Below are 25,718 nucleotides of genomic sequence, written 5' to 3'. Positions count from 1 at the left end.
TTTGCCCTTCTTACATCGTGAAACCCACTGATTTGCTGCTTATTCACATCATAATAAAAAATTGTCTCCAAAGACACTTCATCAAGGAACAAAGCAACATATTTATCATTTTTGTGCACTGCCTCGGCTTCTGCTTTTATTACATTCATCACTGCAGGACTCAATCCTGGCTTGGAAGGTGCAACACACAATAGAGGTTTCATATGAGTCACAGAAGGAAGGCAAAAATGAACTAACAAATACCTGTATGGGCAAGGGTTTTGCTTGTATAAGGACAGAGCAAATTCCTTGTCTTCATATGTCCATTGCCTAGCTCTTGTTGCTGCTATCGTACAAAGCTCTAAGCGGTTTTCGTTCATTTTTCCCATGGTGTAGCTTTGTTTTAAGTTCTGGTAGCCCTGTTAAAGCATTCCTATGAATCTTGGACTTTTTCGATTATCTGAATCTTAAGTCTGCTTTTGAAACTCCACTAGCCAAAACTCCCTCCGCCTTCACAGCTTACAAGGACTACTCCACATCAGATGCAACTCTTTAGTTTGTCTTGGAAATCTGTAGAAATGCTTATTGTTAACTTTCTCCATTTAACCTACGTAACATGCAGATGAAAAACGCTGGAATTTATAGTAGTATTCAACGTCAATTTCTTGAGTGGATTATTCTGAAAGACGCAAAATTCCTTACTACATTCACTAGAAACAACTGTTGATGACACATCAGTCGTATTTAAAGAAACAAAAGGAAACCACACAAGTTGATTCGCGATTTCCATATAGCTATCACCGCTGTGGGGCTGTGTAGATGCTTTATTTGCGAAGGTTTCCATCATGCTCCTAAGTAAAAGATGGGTGGGATAATCAAATGTAAACGATCTCATTATGGTACCTAGTCTTAGAGGATGCCTCTGTTAATTATACGGTTTATAATTTAAAACAGATACAGCCACACACATAATTTAAAGAATGTTATTTAAAGCACATCAATGCCGGTTTGGATTTGTCACAATTCCATATTACGATGTCTGTGAAAGATTTTATTGCTTTTCTGCTATCGCTTCGTTCTGCAATCGTTATTGCGCACCACTATAAACAAAACGTTTTGTATTTGTGAACTTTCAACAGATTTTTTTGCTTTTTAACCGTAATAGGAACACACAAGACATGACCGTAAAGTAAAATAAAACATGAAATATGTCGTAAACATACTTGGTGTGCCGGCACATTGCATGCTTTATTTAACTTAATATCATTCCATTTGTTTATATGTAGCTTAAAATGGAAAAAATTCTCTTCCCAGTTAATCGGATTTTGAATGAAGAACTTTTAATCTTAGGGCAGAAAATGTACACTGCGAAACGAGACCCTAGCAGGAAAGTAAGAAAATCTATAGGCGCCATCTTACACGGATTTGTAATAAATCCGAAATCGGTGATGGTTTGATTTCAATAAACTTTTTGAACCATAATTGTGGCTGGCTGCTTTTTAAATTCTAAAATTTATAACTGTACTGCAGCCATGACTGCTTACAACCTTCCCCTCGCAAAATCAGTCCCTGAACAACTTGAATCATCCCTTTTACGGCTTTATTAAATGGCCAACCCTCCTCCTTTATCCGGGCTTGGGACCGGCAACAGCTTCCGCAGATAACTCACTGCACAGAAGCTGCAGGCGGAGTTAAAGGGGTTAACAACCATATTTAAATACGCATAACAACAAAGATAACATAGAGTTGTACTCCTATTTTACATTTCTCTCTCAGAAAGCATGGGGCACAGAGTCGGAGATTTAAAAGGAGAAAGAATGCCAAGACAAACGAGTGTGGAACCAATGCAATGAAATTTATTGCTCTTTTATTCCTGTGGGCGTAACGGTAGCAGTTCCTGGCATAAATAATTTATTTTTTGTCTTAAGTTTTCTACATAAATAGTGTGGTACTTCAGTAGTTTAATAAAATTTTGCAATGACACGTAACGTAAGACAGCTCAGCAAGCACTCGTTACTACGTGTTTCGTAACGTCTGCACGAGATGGCAGCACGAGTATCCTCTATCTCTGACGTGAAGGATGAACAACTAGCAGCAGACATAATGTACATCTGTGGTACAACTATATTTTCGCGGAGCTCATCGGATTTCAGAATATTTACCACATCTTTTAAATAAATGTCCGTCCAGATGAAACGCAAAGACAAGAACCACTGGACACGTCCAGGAAATTTTTCTACTTTCCTTTTTATTATTTATTTATATACACGAATAGCCCTCCTTGAGGATACGATAAATGGACTGATTTGATTTGATTGATTTATTATTGGTCCTGTAGATCATACAATTTGTACAGCAAAGCACATTATGATATAGGACACACAGTCTAACATGACAGTCGCGACTCTTTGCCTCGATTTTGTTGCCAGCAGCGCTCCAAGCGGCCGGTAGGTTGAACTGTGAGTTCGGCGCGATCGTGAAAGCGAATAGTGATTGTTTATTTTGATTTATACAATGGATTTTACCATCGGGAGCTTTTGTAGCGCAATAAATTGCAGCAGCAATAAGAAGAAGACACCACAGCTGTCTTTTTTTAGGTTTACTATGGATCCTGAGAGGTATATACCATCATGTTACTAAACTGTATCGTCAGGATTCATTTGCAAATGTATGTGTATCAATCGTGAATGTTTCGTTTTAGGAGCAAAAAAATGGCTAGTTAATAGCAGACGAGAAGACCTTATGAAGAAAGACCCGGTTTACCTGTATAATAATATTAGGTTTTGTTCGCTACATTTCGAACAAGACCAGGTCATGAACGCAGACAATAACAAACTCATGTGGAATGCAGTATCCACACTGTTTGACATTCCAGATAAGCCACCTCAACTGACGATGAAGAAGAAGCTGCCACAAAGATTCGACAGTCAATCTAAAGCTGTAAAACAGTCCTATGACACAGAAGCAGCTAGTACAACTCTCCATTTATTAGTGCCAGATTCGTGAGAATCATCAACACAAGACCTGCTTTGACGATGAAGTGGTTAGATTAAGTGCAGCTGTTCGTGTCTTACAAAAGCGTGTGAAGTGTCAGAATGTGCAGATCTCTAGACTTCGAGCGAATCTATTATGGGACAAGGTAAATGCCTACAGACAGATTGTTCGAAAATTAATCAAATTTTTGGTTTTTCGTGAAATGTAATGTAATCAGCTCATTATGGTTTCAGCATATTTCTCCCACTATTTGTCAGTTGCTTGTCCCACGTAGAATAATATAAAGATGAAGGTCGTGGAAACAAGTGACAATGACAAACACAGTAGGCCTACAGAACGGTAAACGAGCTGTCCATCGCTTTTGCATGGGGAGGTACAGGTCTGTGCTTCTTACATGTGAATCTGTGTGTTTACATTCTTTTGATATCAACGTGGTAAGCTGCAATTCTGTCCAATGTCACAAATGTTTGTTCACGAATGTGTTGTTGCTTGCCACTCTATTCATGGTTTTTGTCCATACTTGCGCTTATTTTAGAATCATTTTTAGAAACATATATGCCTTCTGATACTACACAAACTCTTGGAGGCAAGAAACTAACTCGAATAATTGGGAAATTACGTAGGGAATGGATGCAAACAAACATTATGCTTACGACGCGTCTGACGTTCACCTTACCTGCCGCGCTGAGCGCTAGTGTTGCTCCATCTGTCAAACGGCAACTTTTACAGCAGTGAGGTTCGCGACTGTTATGTTAGACTGTGGTACATAGTTCACATAGCAGAATACATATATGAGATACAGACAGAATATAGATAAGATACAATAATTAAATTATCTTACTAAGTAGAAACATCTACAACTGAATAAACAGCTTATTGCAAGTAATTAAAATTTTGTTTCAAGAAATCCATGTACGGAATAGAAACAGTGATGTAGTAGCAATTTCCTTAATTTAATTCTCATTATTTCTGGGTTTTTGCATGTTTTTATGTCTGTTGGGAGGTGATTGTATATTTTAATGCCCATACATTTAACCCCATTCGCATATAATTTTGTGTTGTGGGTTATAATTTGTAACTGTGTTTTGTTCCTGGTGTCATGCATGTGGCAATCTGCATTTCTGTCGAGGGCATCCAAGTGCTGTACTCTAAAACAAGCTAGTTCCAATATATAAGGGCATGCTAGTGGCAGGATTTTGAGCTGTTGAAATAGTGGTTTACAGTGTTCAGTTCTTTTTTTTTACATTTCATTATTCTTACTACTTGTTTTTGTAACTTGAAAACTGTGAGAGACTCGGAGCTCTTTCCCCAGAAGATTAGGCCATAGATCAAGACAGACTCATACAGGGCATGGTACACCAGCTTCAAGGTATCTACAATGGCTGTGTCTGTTAATGATCGTAATAGGTAGCAGGTTTTACTAAGCTTTTGTGACAATGCCTCAATATGTGGTTTCCAATTTAGTGTGTTACTGATTGTAAGTCCAAGAAATTTGGTGTCCTGCCTGTTCGTAATGTCATCTTTGTCGATAACTATAACTGCATTGAAGGGGGTTTTATTTTGTCTAGTATGGAAGTTCATACTTACAGTTTTTTGAGTATTTATGAGTAGTCTATTTGATTCAAACCACGATTGTAAATGACAAGTAGTTTCATTAACTGCATCTTGCAATGTGTCACCTCTACTGGTTATCAGGATATTTGTGTCGTCCGCATACAGAAAGAAACTGGCATTTGGTATGTGTTCTGGGAGATCACTTATAAACAATATGAAAAGAACAGGGCCAAGGACAGATCCCTGAGGGACGCCATTTGTTGTATGTAGTATATCTGACCTGCAGTTCCTGAATGTGTCTGATTTTCTTATTTCTACATATTGCTTCCTTTGACTAAGGTAGCTATGGAACCAATTGTGGGCTACACCTCTAATCCCATACTTATGGAGTTTCATAAGCAGCAGCTTGTGGTCAACCATGTCAAAGGCCTTGGACTGATCAAGAAATATACAGACAGCAGGTTGTTTATGGTCAACGAAACTTGAGCACTTTTCTAGAAATGCATACAGAGCATGTGTGGTGGACCTATTTTTCCGAAGTCCGTGTTGGGAAGATGTGATTATGTTGTTAGAATTTAAACATATTTCTAATCTAGTTAACGTACAGTAGTCAAATATTTTTTAAGGTAGATAGTATAGCAATTGGCCTATTGTTTGTCACGTTCGTTTTCTCTCCCTTCTTGTAGGGAGGTATAATTTTAGCAAGTTTTAGCTGGTCTGGAAATGTTCCGTTTAGAAATGAGGTATTTATGATATTTGACAGGGGTCCACTGATGTAATTTGAACACTTATGAAGTAAGGAGCAGGGTATCAAATCATGCCCTGCAGAATAAATCTTTTTGGCTCTTTTTTTTTTTCTTTCTTTTTTTATAATATCTTCAATTTCATGCGGTGTTGTAGGAGATAGGAAAGAGGAGTTCAGATGAGTATTATTTTTGAGACAAGGGTGTGCAGTGTTTGGAGAGTTAGTCAGGAGATTTGTGGGAGGAGAGTGAACAGTATGTAAAGAGTTGGTTAGGAGATTTGTGGAAATTTCTGAAAAATAGCAGTTGAATTTATTGGCAATTTTATGTGCATTTTCAGTCTTTTGTCCTTCTATATTTAGTGTGATTTTATCCTCTATCCTTAACTTTCTACCAGTCTGTTCATTTATTATACCCCTGATGCGCTAAAAAAGCTCATAATGATAAAACTATTAGGTGCTCTTCCAACAAATGTTGGAAGAGCACCTAATTTTTTTATCATTATGAGCTTTTTTAGCACATTTTATAACTCCTGTATGCGTTTTTGTAATTTTTATAGTATACCTTGAACTCTTTGGATTTGCCACTGTCGAGTTTGCTAAGTCTGTGCAGCAGCCTCATCTTTTCTGATAAAATTTTTAATGCCTTTTGTGACCCAAGCATTCTGTTTTTTGTTAGTGATAGTCTTTGTTTTCTCTGGGAAATGGCAGTTAAAGTAATATTCAAATTACTGCAGAAAATTGTCATATTTTTCATTTGTTGTTGAGGAAGTAAATACACTTTGCCAGTCTTCTTTCTCTAAGCTAAGTACAAAGTTGTTTATGTTGCTATCACTATAACTTCTACATTTAATAACTGTTTCTCCTGATGGGAGTACATTGAATGGTGGATTAAAATATATTGTTAGTGCACTGTGATCTGAAAAACCAACATTTATAATTTTTACAGTGCAATCAGTGTTAGTAGCAACCTGATCAAGACAGCTGTTTAATCTTGTAGGACATATAACTTTCATATTTAAGTTGAATGACATCATTAAATTTACTAATTGGGACTTTCGAGCAGATTCTTCGAGGAAATCAATGTCGACAGCTTCTTTGTGTTAATTTTCGTTACTTCCAGACTTCCTTCATCCTTCCAGATTGTTATTCCGTTTCTTCCTGGGTTCACTTTCTTCTGATTGCAGACCTCGTCTTTTTTCTCATGAAATTCTGCCTTTTGGGTTGCTTCCCGAAGAAGTATTCTGTTATCTATTATTGCTTCCCTAAGAAGTATTCTGTTATCTATTACGTTCATTCTAAGTCCAGTGTATTTCATATCATTGTCAATTTCAGTGAACAGTGTAGGTTTGGATTTGTAGCCGGTTAGTAAGTTGAAGACCTGCTTCGTACCGAGCGAGGTGGCGCAGTGGTTAGCACCCTGGACTCGCATTCGGGAGGACGACGGTTCAATCCCGTCTCCGGCCATCCTGATTTAGGTTTTCCGTGATTTCCCTAAATCGCTTCAGGCAAATGCCGGGATGGTTCCTGTGAAAGGGCACGGCCGATTTCCTTCCCCATCCTTTCCTCACCCGAGCTTGAGCTCCGTCTCTAATGACCTCGTTGTCGACGGGACGTTAAACACTAATCTCCTCCCTCCTCCTCCACCTGCTTCGTTGGTTTCTTAGTATCCATTCGGTATATGTGCCCATAAAACTGTAATCTTCTTTTCCTCACCACATCAATTAGCATTTTCACTTTCAAATAGAGCTATTGATAGTTATATATATATTTTTGTCATTTGGAATGCCCTTACTATTTCATATACGATACTCTGCTTTCCATGGTATCGTTCCTTTTGTACTGCTTGTTATCAGTTCTCCTAGGTACTGATATTTAAAGAAGTTTGTTTTAGATGTTGTGTTGTGATGAATTAAGATGTGGAAGGGTATCATTGATGTTTTTCATGAGGTGTGTTTTTTCATATGATACTTTAGCCCTATTTTGCCTGCTTCTGTCTGTAGTTCTGTGATTTGTTCTTTGGCACTATCTAGTGAGTCAGTAATTAATGCCATGTGATCTGCAAAAGCTAGAAAGTCTGTGGTTATTTTATTTGGGTTTCTCCATCGTTTATTTACGGAGATACCGGGGTCAATCTTATAAGACATAACACACACCAATAATGTGTACTTAGTACCTATATATTGGTTTTAGTCTGTTATTTGATTAACGTGGGATATGGGGATATACCACACAATATTGACGACCACTTTTTTCAGAATATTTTACAATATTGTATTTACTTATACATCTCAGAATGGAAGTGTGTGTATTTACAAGCAGTGCCATGCCTTGTATGGAATATATTGAAGTCTTCTGCCTTACTTACCAGCAATTCAACCACACACTTTAATGTCAAAGTAGCTTATGTTAATATATTTCACCATTTTGTTGAATATGCTAATTGCACTCGTCAGTATTCCATCGTGCTCAGGTAGTTAGTAACACATACTGTGTGATTATCGAGTGGCCAACAGAAAACAAGATCAACAGCTGTAAATTATCAGTGTTTGTGGATCACGTAAGCAGGGAAGATACAGTCAAGCTAGCAGGAGTTGATGGCATACCCAGCAGTAACTTGCGGTTCTTCCTGCCAAATATTATTGACCCCGTCACTTATTATGCAACTCCTCATTACAGACAGGCATCTTTCCTGATCAGCTAACAACATCCAAAGTGATTCCAATTCTCAAAGTTACTGGCAAACATAAAGTGATAAACTGTCGCCCCATTACATTAACAGCCTGTTTTTCAAAAGTATTAGAAAGATAATGTACATTAAGTTAGTACAGTTTATAAACAAATATGGATTATTAGCGAGTCCTCAGTATGGTTTGCAAAGTAAGACATCAAGTAAGATGGTAATCGACGAACATATAACCACTGTTTTAAAAGCCATTGATGAAAAACAGAAAACAGCAGGTGTATTTTTAGATTTAACTGAAACTGTTGACATGGTAAACCACAGAACACTTATAAATAAGCTTTGGGTACTATGGTAGTATGGGATTAGCAATTCAATACATTCGTTCATTTCTCAGAGACTACAAAAAAAAAAGTGTGCATTAGAAATGTAGATGGAAAAGTAAGAATACCTGTCAGAAGAACACCCAGTCAACTTTGTGGTACCTCAAGGGTATTTTAAACAATAAATCATGGCTGGATAACTCTGTGGTTCACCTTCTCACTACAGAGCATAGACCAAACAACATTTTATTGATAGGACTTTCATATGGTTGCAAAAAAGGACAATTTTTGTAGGACCTTATATATATATATATATATATATATATATATATATATATATATATATATATATATATATATATATATATATATATATATATATATATATATATATATATATATATATATATATATATATATATATATATATATATAAAATTAAAATTATTCAGTTCTGAAATATTTAGTCAATAATTACTTTCTATATGCCTTAAATTCGGCTTGAATCATATTCAGGCCTACAGGAGCCACAAAATACATAGGTATTCAGTCAATAAATTCCCCATCTACTGATTTTATAGTTACAAGCTCAACACTTACAACCTTTAACACTGGATAAATCAGGGATTAATACACTGTTCTAGTTTAAAATTCTTTGATGCTGGGCCTGTTAAACTGTTGCTTGATCAAAATGTGTTTCTCTGTCCTCTCCTCTCCTCTCTTCTCTACCACATTAGGCCATGCATTGCACGATAGTGCTGATGAGCATCTTGTGAAAACTTTTGGGCTGTCTGTCTCTTCCATGCCGGGTGTAGAATACTCGGTGTTGCAATTGCCTACAATACTGTCAACTGCTTCTACTGTTGACAGGCTGGACTTGGAGCCATATTGTGAGTCACTTAGAATATTTTTTACAGACAACTTTGACCGATTTGGAGCTTTATGTAATTTTTTTAGTTTTCAGTTTAGTTTATTAGCATACTTTGCATCACTTGTATGATATGGGAACTGTCACAATTCTTCAAATTAATACAACAAAATATAAAATTATTATTTTACAATGTTTTAAAAATGACACAATGAACTAATGCATTGGAGTTAAACATCCTCTCTGAACAAGTAAATAAGGATTCGACATACATATAGTACACTTCAAGAACACACATTTATCACATCATTTACAGTCAAGAGGAAACAAATGAAATATAAGATTTACAATGAGAACAGCATGATTGTACTGATAATGAAGTAAATACAAGTGTTTGTTGGTGATTTAGGGATACAAAATATCCCTCCATGTTATAAAGACATTTATTTAACAGTTAACTTTCTAATTTCAGACTTAAATTGTCCCTCCTCTACGATTCCCTTGATGCAAATTGGCAGAGCATTATACAGCTTTATTCCATAAAAACTCAAATGTTTTTGAGTTTTTTGTTTTTCTTGCTGTTTCTACTGCAGATTCTTACTGGTACATATATCATCATTTTGGAAATCAGAATTTATATGTAAACTACTCAAGTGTGTTCTTGTGCGTAGTACTCTTTTGAATACATACAAATATGGTGCTGTATGTGTTTTTAACTGCATGAATGAAGGCCTGCAGTGTGTTTGTGGAGAGCTGTGTGTAATAATTCTAATGGCTCTTTTCTGTAATTTAAAAATGTTTCTCAAATGAGATTTTGTTACACCCCAGAACATTATTCCGTAAGATACAATAGAGCAGATACAAGAAAAATGCACTAATCTTGCAAAATCTGTGCTACAAGAGGAATTATTCGTAATGCAAAACGAGCAGAACTGAGTTTTGAGGATATGCATATGACATGGTCTTTCCAGCTCAAGTCATGATCAGTATACATGCCCAAAATTTTTGTAGACTGTACTTTCTGTGTTCCTGGTCACCCAATAATAAATGGTCATCCTTTTCATTTACTTTACTATACTGGCATGCAATTTGTTTTGTTTAAATTAAGTTCTAACTTATTAGCATTAAACCACTGTTGCACACGATTCAGAACTTTTTCAGCTGTAGTGAATAAAGATTTTCTGTCTTCACTTATAATTTTGTTTGTGTCATCTACAAATAACATAATTTTGGATGAACTGTTTGGGATTTTAATGTCATTATATAAATCAAGAAAAATAATGGGCCAAGAACTCTAACCTGCAGGACACCTGCTTCCACTTTCTTACTTATTTTAAGGTGAGTTCCACAACTTAAGTTCTATCTTGGAGACAGGATTCAAACAATTTCCTCCCAATTCCTCCAATGCCTATTGCCTCCAGTTTGTCAAGTATAATTTGATGGTTTACCGTATCAAAAGGCCTTGGAAAGCTCTAGGTTGATTCCCACCACACTTTTGCTATTGTGTAAATTCATAACATACTCTTCTGTATAGGCTTGCATAGCTGTTTCTGTGTTGTGACCTGTATGAAAGATATGCTGGCAATAATTCAGAATACTGAAGGTGTCAAGGTAGCTTATGAGTTGGATTTTTATCAGTTTTTCAAATATTTTTGAAAAAGATTGAAGGAAGGATATAGGTCTGTAGTTTCCTACCTTCCATGCATCTCCATGTTTGAATAGTCGTCTAACCTGAAAGATTTTCAGCCTCTAGGGGAACACACCTTACTGAATGAGAAACTGGCAATATCTATCAGTGGTTCAGTGGTTTTAAACTCTGGGAGGCAACTTTTTTTTTTTTTTTTTTTTTTTTTTTTTTTCCACTGGCACTTCGTCCATTCCTGCAGACATTTTTGATTTCAGACTATTACTTACTTTCAACGTTTCATGTTCATCTGTGGGACTTATTATCAAACTGCTGACTACTTTGATGTTTTTATTTTCTCTTGTTTGATAAAGTTCTTGCTTAGTTTCTCAGGTACACTTCGAAAGTAATTATTAGTGTAACTTTATATCTTATGGAAAACTGTTTTTACTCAGTATCACAGTATCTTAAAAACAGAATTTGTAAATATACTGTACATCTGATGCCAGGAAGCTCTCCTTAAAAATATGTACGTACAAGTATTGTAAAAATGAAAGTGCAAAAGTGCCAAATTGCATTATATGTGAAAGATATCCCACTTACCTAAAGAAAATTATGTAAAATCCCCAAGTAAAGAATTTTCTGTTGCAAATTATGCTCAGACAAACATCATAAAAATGACCCTACCAAATAATACTCGATATAACAGTATTGAAATTAATGAAATTTTGTCCAACATCTAGGGTAAAATATATGTACATAAAAGATCTTGGGATGTAAATAAATAAATAAATAAATACAGACAAAGCTTCCATCTTTATTGTTATGTTATCTTTAGATTTAAGTACAATATCCTGTTCCTTACTCTCTCTTTCATTTCTCTTTGAACAATTTCTCATGGAGTTCTTGATTTATTGGCTGACTTCCTTATTAATCTAGCATTATTTAGTATTTTTGCTAGATTAATTATCCTTCTATACACTTTTTGTAGTTTGTTACTTTTTTAATTAGAATCAGTACAAGCTTTCATTTCAGAGTCGTGGAAGAAGTTTTTATATGAGATGTGATCCATGAATTTCTGTGTCTATTCCTATGTGAGTTGATTTTGACTAATCTTTTTGGAAAGAACATTTCAAAATCTGTTATGAAAAGATAAGAGAAAACATTGTATGAAGCAATACTGCTCCTCAGGATTGGTTAGACAGTGTGATAGCAAACTGGTTGCAGTTTTCAGTGGAGAAAATTGGTTTGTACATATGATGTACTGTTTTTGTATTTATCTGAACTGTGAAAACTTTAATGAGTGCATTGTGATCAGATATGCCTAGTTCAATATTCAAAACTTCTCTATCTGAGGTTTCTATATTTCAAAATAAATTTGCTATGAGACATTTTGAAGCATTTGTTAGCCTTTTAAGGTTATCTAAATTTGAATACAAATTCAAACTGTGTAAAATATTGTGTATTGTGGAATTGAATTTTAATTGGACTTTTTACCAACACATTGGCAAAAAAAAAAAAAAAAAAAAAAAACCTCCTGAACAGGCTATGAAGGCCCAACAGTACTGACTGGCCGCCGTGTAATTCTCAGCTCGTAGGTGTCACTGGATAGGGATATGAAGGGGCATGTGGGCAGCACACCGCTCTCATGGCCATAGGTCAGTTTCTGAGACTGGAGCCGCTACTTGTCAATCAAATAGCTCCTCAGTTTGCCTTACAAGGGCTGAGTGCACCCCCACTTGCCAACAGTGCTCGGCAGACCAGATGGTCACCGATCCAAGTGCTAGCCCAGTCCGACAGCACTTAACTTTGATGATCTGATGGGAACCGATGTTACCACTGTGATAAGGCCATTGGCACATTGTCATTAAAGTCCCTACATATAAATCTTGATGATTTCTCATCATGTGAGATACTCAGCAGTGCCTCAAGCTTATTAATAATAAAAAAAAAAAATCGTCACTATATGGTGTTCAGTACACTGACATGACCATTATTTTTCTCCTTTTTTCCATTCAGTTGCACTGCTGTAGCCTCATTGTTCATATGCCACTGCCGGGAGTACTACATATTGCAGTATGGGTTTTTGCTCTCTCTGCTATTCTGTACCAATGAAAGAGGCAATTTGAAATGTAAACCACTGCTTGTTTACCATTCAGAAACTCCATGAGCCTTCAAGAAGAGCAAAATCGAGAAGAGGTTAAATGTGATGCGGAGATCAAACAACTACAAGTTTTGGGTGTCATGTGATTTTGTGATTGGATCAATGAAGTATCTGGTCCTTCGGTGAAAACATATTTGCTTGAGATGAATCTGCCATTCCCAATTCTTGCATGTTATGGACAATGCTCATGCCCATTCTCAAGGCCTACGAGTCCAACTCCTTGAAGAATTTCAATTCATCAAGATCCAATTTCTGCCTCCCAACACCACTCTGTTACTCCAGTCTATGGGCCTGCAGATTATTTCCAACTTTAAGGAGCTCTGCACCAAAGCACTCTTGGAAATTGCTTTGGGCTGACTGAAGCTATCAATCTCACTCCAGTGAGTTTTGGTAATATCACTGCAACATCATTGCCTGTGTCAAGATGATCTAATAGGTGTGGGAAGGGGTTACCAAGTGAACTCTCACTTCTGCTTGGAGGAAGCTTTGGCTGGAGTGCATTGTTGAATGTGACAGGCATTTGAGGCAGTACCTGTGAAGCCTGCAGTCAACGAGATTGTGTCTTTGGCCAAAAGCATTGTACTAGAAGTGGATAGTAATGATACTGATGAGCTTGTGAAGATCACAGCCAAGAAATGACCACTGAAGAGCTTATGGAGTTGCAGCATGTTTCACAGCAGGATGTTGTGGAGAGGAGTTCTTCAGAGGAGGAGGAGGCAGTAACAGCAAAGAAGCAGTCTTCTGATGCAATAAGAGAAATGCTGAAAGCATGGGAATCGGTTGCATTGTACACTGAAAATCAACACACTAATAAAGCAGTGGCTACGTGCACTAGAAATTTATTTGACGATAATGCTGTATCGCAATTTCTCCAAGTGTTGAAGCATTAGCAGAAACGAATGACTATAGATAGCTTTCTAGTAAAAAAGAATTAGTTATGTTTAGTGGATAATAAAGTACATATACTGCCCTGGAACAAATTATGCTCACTACGCAAGGTTCCACTGTACTACCAAGGAAGAAGTTAACGTTTGTAATTTTCTGTAATGTATTCCTTAGCACTCTTATGACAAGTGTATCTTCATTTCTATTAACATCATTAGCGCCTCCTATTATTACACAGTTGATTCCAGGAGTCAGAAAATTTTCACAGAACTACCCGTAAGGGATACCTGGTTTCATTACTCCACCAACTTTGAGCATAGCTTGTATGTTAGACATGATGTCAGCTAAACCGTTTCCATGATTGCCTGAAAGTATGTAAATATCTTCTTTGTTCTTACCGATAATTGTTATGTTTGCATGTTCCCAGCATTATCTATTATTTCCTTGCTTGTTATGACAGCATTTCGTAACTGAGTGATTTTTAGCCGATACATTTGTGGGAGTACTTCATTTGTTCTAGTATTTTCACATTTTTTGACTCACCACACGTTAAAAGTCCAAAATTATTTGCTACTGGGAGACTAGTGGTGTTCTCTTTACTATTAGCACGATGGAACTTTTTAGGCCTAATGAAGTTATCATTTTGTTCGGTTATGACAGTTTCACTACACATTGAATAGTCTTTGATGACTTTTTCAGGTTTTTATACATACAGTTTAGCTAACATAAGATCATATTTTAATATGGCAGTCACACAGTCCTCTTGGTATTCCTTTTGTAAACATAGAATATCATGAAAATTGCAGTGCACATTTCCACAATCACAAATTACATTTCTCTCTTCTAATGTATTTAAACATTAGCAATAGATCCATTTTTGTGACCACAGACATAACTTGACATCACATTTCACCTTCTTACTATGTTTCACTCACACAAGGTTTAAAAAGTCATAGTTTTCTGCAAATCTGGTAATTAGTACGCTTACACACACAGTAATGCAGTAAGAAAAAAAGGATGGGGACAACACAGGCTGGGTGGTAATTATTAGAACAAAACACATTACATTTTTGGGCGGAGAAGTAAAGGCTGTTATTTTTTAAGGATTCAGGGAAACAACCACTAACAAACATTCAGTTTATAAGAGGACATAATGGATGCACTATTATATCCTCAGTTTTTTCTTTCAAAAATAGACCATAAATGTCTTCTGATTTTGAGTTAGTTAGTATTGCTATTGCACTTTTATTATTGGTTACTTTTACCTCTTATCATTTAGAGACAGGAACTAAATCTTCAAAATTTTGGAGGAAAAGAGTTTTCATGTTTTGAGTCATGGATGTTGTGATATTTACGATTGTGTTCAGCTGCAGCAATGTTATTCATACTGCCAGCATGAACAAAGAATGTGTTGAAATCATCTGGTGTGATACCAGCATCTCAGGAATTATTTTTGCTAATATCTTTACTTCTGCCCACATGAGTCCTGACAACAATCCAGGCTACTGTACATTTATTTTGCAACTTATTAATATAAACATATTAACATTGCACTTGCTTAATCTGACTGATTTCTGCCTTATACTTCTTCTTTAATCATATGTGGTTTGCTCTTTCTTCTTCACTATCCTGCGATTTATCATAGGAAATTATTAACATTATAGAGCACAGCAGTCAGTTGTCCTTTTTTTTTTTTTGCAGCTTTTTTTATGCAAAATCAGATTTTGGCTAGTGCCTAGCCATTATCAATACACTAATTTCTGATCTCGGTGCATGTTAGTTCCCCGTTGTTTGGTTGTCAGTCGCAGTTCTTTGAATTGGTAGTATTCAATGAACTGTGACTGATGCCCAAACAACAGGGAACTAACATGCATCGAGATTAGAAAATAATTCATTGATAATGGCTAGGCACTAGCCAAAATCTGGTTTTGCATAATAAAACCTGCAAAAATTAGGATGACTGATTGCTGCACTGTATAATTTATAAATCACATAAGTCACTGAGTGAACCCACTTTCTGAATGGAAGGTAACCTGATGATAAAATGTGTATTGAACAACACCACTTGATAACTGATTTGTCTCAACATTAGTAATTACATTGTCAAGGCAAGTAGTTTGTCTTGTTAAGTGATCATTAATACAGAATAGGTCACATGCTCGTAGCATACTGTGTAGATCAATTTGCTCAGGAAGCTGACCATTCCTAAAGGAAAAATTACAAATATGGATAAATACAGGGCTAACATGTGCAGCACAGCACTTTAATAGTCTGCTAGACACTCCATCATAACCCTGAGAGTCCTTAGTCTTCAGTGATTTCATTATTGATCTATCTCCCTCATGTCTGTATCACAGAGGAGTATTTCAGACATCAATCTCGGAAAGGCATTTGCCAAGAAAGTTATATGATTTCCTGTAGAAACTAAATTTTTATTTAATTCACCAGCAATGCTCAGAAAATGATTGTTAAGTACTGTACATATATCTGATTTATCAGTAACAGGAATATTTTTACTGCGAACTGACTTTATATTGTCGACCTTGTGCTGCTGACCAGACACTTCCTTCACAACTGACCATATAGTTTTAATTTTATCCTGTGAATTAGCTATTCTATTCACATACCATTCACATACTTTGCCTTCCTGATAGCATTTTTAAGCACCTTACAATACTGTTTGTAATGGGCTACTGTAGCTTGATTGTGACTACTTCTAACATTTTGATATAATTCCCGCTTTGTTTTACGTGATATCCTTATGCCACTAGTCAGCCACCTGGGCTGCCCATTACTGCTGGTACCCTATTTAGAACGTTCTGATGGAAACAACTCTCAAAGAGCATGAGAAATGTGTTAAGGAAAGCATTGTATTTATCATCTATGTTATCAGCAGTATAAACATCCTGCCACTCTTGTTCCTTGACAAGGTTTAAAAAACTCTCTATTGCTGTTGGATTAACTTTCCTACATAGTTTGTAATTAAATATGACATAATGTTCTGGTACACTTTGGCTAAAAACTATTAACCCTTAGTTGGTAACATGTGAAAAATTGTTGTTTACAGTAACATCCGTCTGGGAGACTAAGGTGACAAAATTTTTCAAAGAATTTCCACTGTAGTGAATATTGTGGAAATGAAACTATGACGCCCACACAGTAGCAAGTTCAACTCATGAATAAAGGATAGCTGAAATATCAGATCCACGTAAAAATGCATGTCTGTCAACAATACATTGAGTGCGTTTATACCTGCCTAAGAGATGGATGTTACCAACTGAGGGTTAAAAATAGAGAGCTGAAATTTTGTATAGTGTCTTAAAACATGCTTAACTAAAATGTAGACTACTCTTGTGATTTAACTTTGAAAATAAAACACTTTTTTGAAGAAAAACCATGAATTCATTTCCAAAATTTTTGATAATCCTTAATCAAACTTAAATTTTTTTGTACCACAATTTATGACAGCACCATCTTTTCAATAGTCTGCTTTAAAGATAATAGTGTGATGAACTTAAAGGAAAAACATAAATCTTCTACTTTGTTTGTATTTTGAGTAATGTGTACCTATGATGTACATAAATGATTAGCATCGTTTTTCATTTGCAATTAAAAAATACAATTAAAAAATGTGTGAGAGCTAAAGCTGTGGTTCATATGTAAAAATGTTCTGAAAGATGACTTAAAAGATAGTAAGCATTATATGGACTTACAAATCTTGTTCTTTGGGTTGCACTGTTTAGAAAATTGACAATTTTTTCAAGGTTTCTCCTGGTATTCCTGGATCACTCCCCTTAAATTGAATATCTCCCATATTATCCGAGGATTTACACTAGACATGGTCTTTTTATCTATTTCATCCTCTGCTGCCTTCACTATATCGTCTCTTAAAGCTACCCATTCATCTGTTACAATGTTCCTTCCCCCTGTTCTAGTCATCCATTGCCTACTGTTCCCTCTGAAACTTTCAACAACCTCTCATGCTTTAAACTTATCCAGGTCCCATCTCCTTAATTTCCTACCTTTTTGTAGTTTTTGAGCATTAATCTACAGCTCATAATGAATACATTGTACTCAGAGTCCACAGATGTACTTAGAAATGTCTTACAATTTAAAATCTGGTTCCAAAATCTCTGTCTTATGATTATATAATCAGTCTGAAGCCTTTCATTGTCTCTGCATCTTTTCCATGTATATAGCCTTGTTTCATGATACTTAAACCAAGTGTTTGTTATGATTATATTATGCACTGTACAAAGTCCTAGAGGCAGCTTCCTCTTTCATTCCTTTCCCCCACTCCATATTGGCCTACTATTTTTCATCCTTTTCCCCACTATAATTCCAGTTCCCCATAACAATTAAATTTTCATCTCCCTTAACTATTTGAATAATTTCTTTTACCTCCTCATACATTTCATCAATGTCTTAATTACCTGCAGTGCTAGTGCTCATATAGACTTGTAATAGTGCTGTGGGTGTTGGCTTTGTGTGTATGTTGGCTACAATAATGTGTCCACTATGCTGTTCATAGTAGCTTACCTGCATTCCTATTTTTTTTATTTTGTATTCATTATTAGTCCTACTCAGGCAGTACCCCAAGTTGATTTTATTTTTATAGCCCTGTATTCATCTGACCAGAAGTCCTGTTCCTACTGCCACTGAACTTCACTAATTCCTACTATATCTAACTACAGCCTATCTGTTTTCATTTTTAATTTTCTAACCTACTTGCATAATTAAAGGATCTAACATTTTACACTCTGATCTGTAGTGTGCCAGTTTTGTTTCTCCTGATGACAACATCCTTCTGAGAATTCACTGTCTGAAGATCTGAATGGGGGAATATTTTATCTCAGAAATATTTCATCCAAGAGGACATCAGCATCATTTAACCATACAGTAGAGCTGCATGCCCTCAGGAAAAATTATGGCTGCTGCTTCCCCTTGCTTACAGCTGTTGACAGTACCAGCCCAGCTAGGCATTTCGGTTGATGTTACAAGGCCAGAGCAATCAATCATCCAGACTGTTGCCCTTGCAACTACTGAAAAGGCTGATGCACCTCTTCAGAAACCACGTGTACGTCTGGTCTCTCAACAGTCTGTTGTGGTTGAACCTATGGTATGGCTATCTGTATTGCTGAGGCACACAAGCATCCCCACCAATGGTAAGATCCATGGTTCAGGGAAGGGAAAGGGGAGGAGTTATTTGCATACTAAAAATTATTAAAACATGTATTACATTTGAATTGTATTAAAATGTTGATTAATAGACAAAAGCTAAAGGGTGTCCAGCAAAGCAGTCCCTGATTTGAGCATTAAATATCTTGGAAACTAAGGTCAATAGACAACAACAACAAAAGGATTGTTTATCGTGAACACTGTAAGAATTTTATACAGGTATTATATAGAGGTTTAAAAATAGTTTGGAAAGCTACTAACAGATGGTGCTGTGCAGCCCATACAGTATCAGCATGCATAATTAAACTAATTCTGTGCAAGTAGTCTTTGCAATCACATAATAAACTTATTGAAATGTCCACCAACAGCAGTACAGAGGCTACACAAATGAACAACGAAATTTGCCGTCACATCCTGTAGTGTATCAATGGAAATGGATTCAGGTGCTACACAGATCACCAATTAAAGTTTATTCAGCATGGCTGGATGTATCTGGTAATCAATGTCTGCCAATGTGCCCCACAAGAAGTAATCAGCAGGAGTCAGATTGGGTGAATGTGGAAGGCAATCCATTGACGTGCCAGTAAATTTACTATATGCCAACACAATCGCTCTGTTCCCATATTTATATTCATATTTATTCACCTTTAAACATTTTACATGTAATCGGTGTCATATAATAAAAGTTACAGGTACATTGTATACATCTATATATACATATTTTTACATATTTTTGACAAGACGAATTGCCTGCATAATATTATATTTTTAATTTTGTAATATATACCCCTTTCACAAAACATACCATCAAAATCCAATATCATTTATTGCACTCTCTTGAAATTCTTGAACTTTATAAAATACTTTACTTTTTATCCATTTTGCTACTTTTACTTTAAATTTATCCATGGGCATAGAATGTGCATTTCCGGGTAATTTGTTAAAAATGTGGGTGCTTGATACTTATAACTGCAGTGAATCTTTGATAGTCTGGCAAACGGGATGTCTATTTCTTGTATTATGTGGATGCATTGCCATCGTAAAGTCAAAGTTATTTAAATTTTCTTTGACATATATCAGGCAACTATAAATATACAAGCCAGGGACTGTCATTATATTTAATTCTTTAAAATGCTGCTTACACGAGTCTTTGGGTGGTAGTCCTACAAGGCAGCTGATTGCTCTCTCTCTCTCTCTCTCTCTCTCTCTCTCTCTCTCTCTCTCTCTCTCTCTCTCTCTCTCTCTTAAACACAGTCTTTGAAATTTGGCAGTTTCCCCATAGTATGCATATAGTAGGAGTGTTCTACTACTAGAGCCTCTCAATTTATGTAACAAGAAATTTACACCTGAGAGGTTTTTGCATAGCATGTCTGTGTGAGTTTCCCAGTTAAGTTTTTGGTTTATGTGGAACCCTAGTAGTTTTACAGATTTGTTTTCATGTTTGGGGGCATTCAAATTAAAACCAATATCTTCTGTCTTATTATTATTTATCTGTAATGAATTTGCCTGAAACTGGCTGATGCATCTGTCCATTGTTATTGTTACATTATTCTGTAATTCATCCAAGTTGTTTCCCTGAGTAATTAGCATTGTATTGTCTGTATACAGTGCTGTGTCACAAGATAATGAAGAAGGCAAATCATTTATGTAGACTACATAAATAAAAGGTCTAAGTACGGAGGCCTATGGCACTCCTTTGGTAACAGGCATGAAACTGGATCTTTTATCATTTATAGCCACTGTTTGTTTTCTATTGCATAAGTAAGATTGTAATAGTTAGAGAGCACTCTACACTATTCCATAATACTGTATACTGTTTTCTTTCTTTTGGCAGTTTATTTCTGTTTTAATGACTTTCCATGCTCCTTTGCATCTATTTGTGGAATTGATTATGAATGTGTCATTGGCTTTGTATTTTGCTGTCTTGATTTCAGACCTATAGTATTTTCTGGCTAGTTTGTAGGTATTTTTATCTGTTTCACTATGGTGAGACCTGGCACGATACATGAGCATAACTGTTCTTAAATTGTTTAATTGTGGTGTGTACCATTCTTTGGTTTAGGGGTGGGTGTTACTCTTGTGGGTTCTTTGGTACTGTTTAGGGCAGGTTTCTTCAAATATTTTTACTACTACATCTAGGAATTTAATGGTTGACTCATTAGCTTTCTTGGCTTCTGTGATTACTTCATCCCAGTCTATTTGTTTTAACCTGGATTTTAGATAGGTAGCTTTTTTTCATTTAGTCTCCTTATTGTTCTACCTGGCTCATCTGAATAGCTTCCTATTTTATTATGTAGTGGAAATTTAAGCCAAAGCCCATCATGATCTGAAATGCCTAATTTAATTATGTTGCTCTGACTTTCATTTATTTGAAAATTACTGATTATGTTGTCAAGACATGCATTCTGTCTCATGGGTGTATAGATTATGCAGTAAAAGTTAAGTGCTCTTAATGTGTTAAGTAGATAGTTTACAGTTGTGCTTTTAATACTAATGTCTATATTTATATCACCGAATATCAAAACTCTGCACTTTTTCTTCTTAAGGAAGAATACTATGAGTTTTTCAAGACTGTATAAACAAGTCCTCATATTGATTAGGAGTGCGATACACAGTGACAACTAATATACCAATACTTGGAAACAATACAGCTGCTGCTTCAAAATATGTTTCAGTACAGAAACTACTTATATCTATAGCTTCATATATCAATTTCAGTCTCTTACAATTATATTTGGCTACACCACCATGCTTCATGTTAGTTCTACAATACCCTGTAGCTAGTTCAAACCCATTAGGTGCACTCAAATCTATTTCTGTATGAGATAGCCAATGTTCATTTACCAAAAGCACAGTACAATGAAGTATTTCCAACCAATATTGCAGTTCCAAGAGCTTATTTTTCATTGACTGGATATTAATATGCAAAAAGAGTAGACAATTTTCATTGACAGCTGGCACTGACTGACTATGGGTTTGACACGTCTTCCTCATTTATGATGCATCACTTACCTTAGGCAACTTCTTCTGTCTGTTTTTCTTCTGGTTTTCCTCCCTGTTCTGCTTCCAACTAAAAAATCACTCACATGAGTGGGAGGCACTGTTTTCCGTTTGGTTGGTAAGGTGGTCACATTTTCTTTTTCACTGCTTCTTATTGTAGACACTGTCATTGATGTACATTCTAATATTGCTGTTGCTGGAGCTATTGTTGATGCTGTTGTTGCAGCTATTGTCACTGATGTTGGTACTACAGTTGTTTCTGTCAGCATTATGTTTGGTCTGCTGGTTGAACTTCTGCTATTGCTGCTATGAGAGATGCTGCAGCTGACCTTACTGCTATTGTTTTTGAAGGTGGTGTTGCTGCCATCGTTGCTGAAGATGGTGCTTCAGCTGCTACTAAATTTTGGTATGATGATGTCTCCACAGTTGATGTAGCACTATATTGATTGGCTGGGTCAATTAAGTGCCAGTTTCTTCTCAGATGTTTTATTCTGTTTTTTCTGAAACAGTATTAGCTATTTGTTTGGCTACTACGTGCTTTCCCAACTTGTTTAGATGTGGCCCATGTTCTGTATAAAATCTACAACCAATATTGTTTGTCAATAATTTGCACATTTCTGAAATGTTTTCAAATGCTTGTATATTGTTTATTTGCCACTGTGATTTCACTATTAACACAGGACTGTTGAGGCAGGCCGTGCCTGTGTGGTAAATTGCAAACTATTACATTAGTATGATTAAGGTGGCTCAGGTATCTTTTCAGATTCTGTGTAGCCTCCTGAGTTTCATTTTTATTTACATCATTTGACCTCCCTAACAGAACAACAAAATCATTTTGAATGAGCTTTGCACACTAAGCAGATTGTGCTACCTTCCCTACTTCTGACAGTAAGGCATTTGGCTTAATAAAACTGGTTGCTTTTAACTGTTTACACTGATTTCACAATATCTGCTAGTTCATGCCCATCACTGCCCACCAACATAATAATTTTGCTTACATTATTTACCATTTTTTTCATACCAAGTTCTCTGATTTGTTTAGGACTGCATTTGTTAATTGTAGTATTTTGCTTGTTGAGGCAATCATTTTGTTCTTCAGGTGTGTTTTGTCTTTTCTGTTCTAATAATAATACACACTGATGCTTTAAATTATGTATTTCTTGGATTAACACAGATATAATTTCAGATTTCTCAAGAAAGCAAAACACTTGTTTGATGCAGTGTCCTCTGGTCCCATCTTTCATGAACCACGCAGTGCCTTGTCAGTCCTCCAAAATGAACTGTGTTGCAACAAATTATTCCAAAATTGCAATGTGATATGCATTGGTAATTGTTTCTTGCATGAAAAAGGGCCAATAATGGCTTTGCTGCAGTCCAAACAGTGACTTCGGGAGAATACAGTGGTTTTACTTCACACAAATGGTGATTTTTGGCACCTCAGAATCTCCAGTTTTGTTTATTCACAACTCCATTCAGATGAAAGCATGCTTCCTCTGTGAACCAGATGCAGTCAACATCAAATCCTTTTTTGTCAATCGTTGTGAGAATATGGTTTGCAAAGTCAGCCCTCTGTCACACAACTCGTACGGGTACAGACGGGTGGCTTTGGATATTGAATGGAAACACATGTAGACTCTGTATAAGTATTTTCTGAATGATGGAGTGTTTCAACTCAGTCTCTATCGCAATTCTTCAGACAAATTGCTTTGGCTTTTGCCGAATAATTCCAGAAGCTGTGGTGACATTTTTAGGACTAAGAACATTTTCCCTGGGCCAACATTCCCCACTATATCATCAGCCACACTTCCTCTCCACTGAAATTTATGTAGTGTTTGCAAATGATTCTTTTGTCTCAACAAATGAAGCATCTACTTCTTCTTGAGCCTTTCTGGCATTTATGCCTTTTGAATACAAAGTCATGTCATCTGCAAACTGCAAGAACTGTCCATGAGAGATTAAGTAATTTATGAAAACTATGAACAGGAAGGGCCCCATTACAAGTCCCAGCAGCAAGCCATATCCCAACTTCCATTCACATAATTCCTTGGTCTGATACAATCTGCCATCGATTTTCCAGGTAATATTTGAGGATTGCCGGAACAGTGACTTCAACTCTATACTGACTGAGCTGCTTTGGAAGGACCTTTTGAGGAATGCAGTGAGGTGCTTTACTAAGGTCACAAAGAATCAGTACCAAAGATTATTTTTCATCGAAACTGTGCTTTATTCTAATAAACAGATCTAGTGCTGTTGTTGTTGTAGGTTTGTCTTTATGGAAACCTTGCTGTGCCTCTGAGAAGAATTAATTAATTTCAAAGTAATTAGACAACTGATATTTCATTTTAGTGTCACTGACTTTAGCAAAGACTGGAATTACTGAGATTGGACTGAAGCCTGCTATTATGCTGGCGTCTCCCTTTTTATAAATTGGTACTGTTAATGCAAATTTAAGGAAGTCTGGAAATACACCAGCAGAAAGACCTTTATTGATTACCATAGTTCATGGTTCAACAATTTCATAGATCATTCTCTTGATAATATTAGTCGACATCCCATATACATACTGAGTTTACAATTTTTATTTTTTTAAGTTTCCTTCACTTCATCATGGTGCACCTTTTGTCATTTCTTACAGGATCTGCAGGTCTATATTCAAGTCAGGGATTGCACTTATAGCGTTTCTCACAACATCAATAAAATAACTGTGGAAGTTATCCAGCGTAAAGGAGAGATAGGATTTTTCCTGTGTTTGTTCCTTAAGTCACAGGGTGCCTTGAATGGGTTGTAAGTTCCTCCAATGAACCTATCATTGCGTTTCTTTTTGGCTTCTTCTACATCCTTTTTATAAAATTTTTTGCTTGTAAATATTTACCATGTTTTTCCGTTCACTACATTTTGCCTATGTTGTGACATGTTTGCAGGACTTTTTTGTTGTTCTGTGGATAGACAGTCAAATTTGGTTTTGATGGTCTGAAAGAACTCTTTAAATGCGTCAGTTGCTGCCATGTCCTGTAATCCAGACTGCCACTATACTGCAGATAGTGCTGTCTGAAAAGCACTCAGTGTTTCCTTATTTATGGTCCTTTTTGTGAATACATGACTAGAATTCCAGGAAACAGCTGGTTGATTATTAGCTCTTGGTATGAATGAATGTCAGACTGAAAGAGAGTGTGAATCCATAATTAGTGATATGGATGTAAATGGGGTGCTAACAGAGGAATCTGAAGTGTGTAAGGTTGAAATGGCATGTGTGCAGATAATGAATGAAACTGTTGTGGCAGTAAATGATATTGAGCAGGAAGGTTATGTCAGAGGAGAATGTGAGTCACTAGTAATTAGTAGTGGTGTAAATGAGTAATAGTCTGTTGCAACTAAGGCAGATTTTGTAATAGAAACATAGTGCATACTAATAGTAAATGAAATTGCCAGCCAGGCTGATGAGTTTAACAAGGAAAAGGTGTGTGTGAAACATTGCCAATTAACAGCAATATAAATGCGTTACTAAAGACTGAAATGGAAGCAGGTAAGACTGACCAACAGTGTACTGACGTATGTGAAAAACAGCGAGTAAATATGATACTAGTATGAATGGTTTGATTGATCAGAAAGTTGTTGATGTGAATGATCATGTATGTAGTAAATTGGCACTGAATTATATCATGCCATGATGAACTCAGAACTCCTTGGAAATATCAAGATACAATCTGATACTTGGTACCACCTG

The 25,718-nt window shown here is 36.1% G+C and overlaps 2 protein-coding genes across 9 annotated transcripts in view; one reads left to right on the top strand and one right to left on the bottom strand.

Annotated features, from left to right (window-relative positions):
- Window positions 1–2,602: 2,602 nt before the first annotated feature.
- Window positions 2,603–25,718, top strand: part of LOC126183395 (uncharacterized) — a 59,674-nt gene continuing 36,558 nt past the window's right edge. For 2 of the 7 annotated variants that reach the window (XR_007536742.1, XR_007536744.1), the window contains exon 1: window positions 3,358–3,855. Coding sequence is in view for 2 of the 7 variants with exons in the window: in XM_049925341.1 (XP_049781298.1) it covers window positions 3,723–3,735; window positions 9,013–9,165 (166 nt within the window). In the remaining 5 variants the exon portion in view is untranslated. Of the gene's footprint in view, window positions 3,119–3,357; window positions 3,856–9,012; window positions 11,724–16,883; window positions 17,189–25,718 lie in introns of those variants that run through there. The other 5 variants (XM_049925342.1, XR_007536745.1, XR_007536743.1 and 2 more) reach the window with 5 other exon arrangements.
- Window positions 5,806–25,718, bottom strand: part of LOC126183391 (uncharacterized) — a 74,292-nt gene continuing 54,379 nt past the window's right edge. Inside the window, exons 2-3 of one of the 2 annotated variants that reach the window (XM_049925335.1) lie at window positions 6,917–8,488; window positions 5,806–6,650 (exon numbers count right to left, since the gene is read on the bottom strand). In XM_049925335.1, coding sequence (XP_049781292.1) covers window positions 6,315–6,650; window positions 6,917–7,000 — 420 coding nt within the window. In that variant the 5' untranslated portion in view covers window positions 7,001–8,488 and the 3' untranslated portion in view covers window positions 5,806–6,314. Of the gene's footprint in view, window positions 6,651–6,916; window positions 8,553–25,718 lie in introns of those variants that run through there. The other variant, XM_049925334.1, reaches the window with a different exon arrangement.

This window comes from Schistocerca cancellata, chromosome 4, assembly GCF_023864275.1.
Source record: "Schistocerca cancellata isolate TAMUIC-IGC-003103 chromosome 4, iqSchCanc2.1, whole genome shotgun sequence".
NCBI classification, from domain to species: domain Eukaryota; kingdom Metazoa; phylum Arthropoda; class Insecta; order Orthoptera; family Acrididae; genus Schistocerca; species Schistocerca cancellata.
The sequence above is the reverse complement of the archived record's forward strand: the minus strand, read 5'-3'. Positions and strand labels throughout refer to the sequence as shown.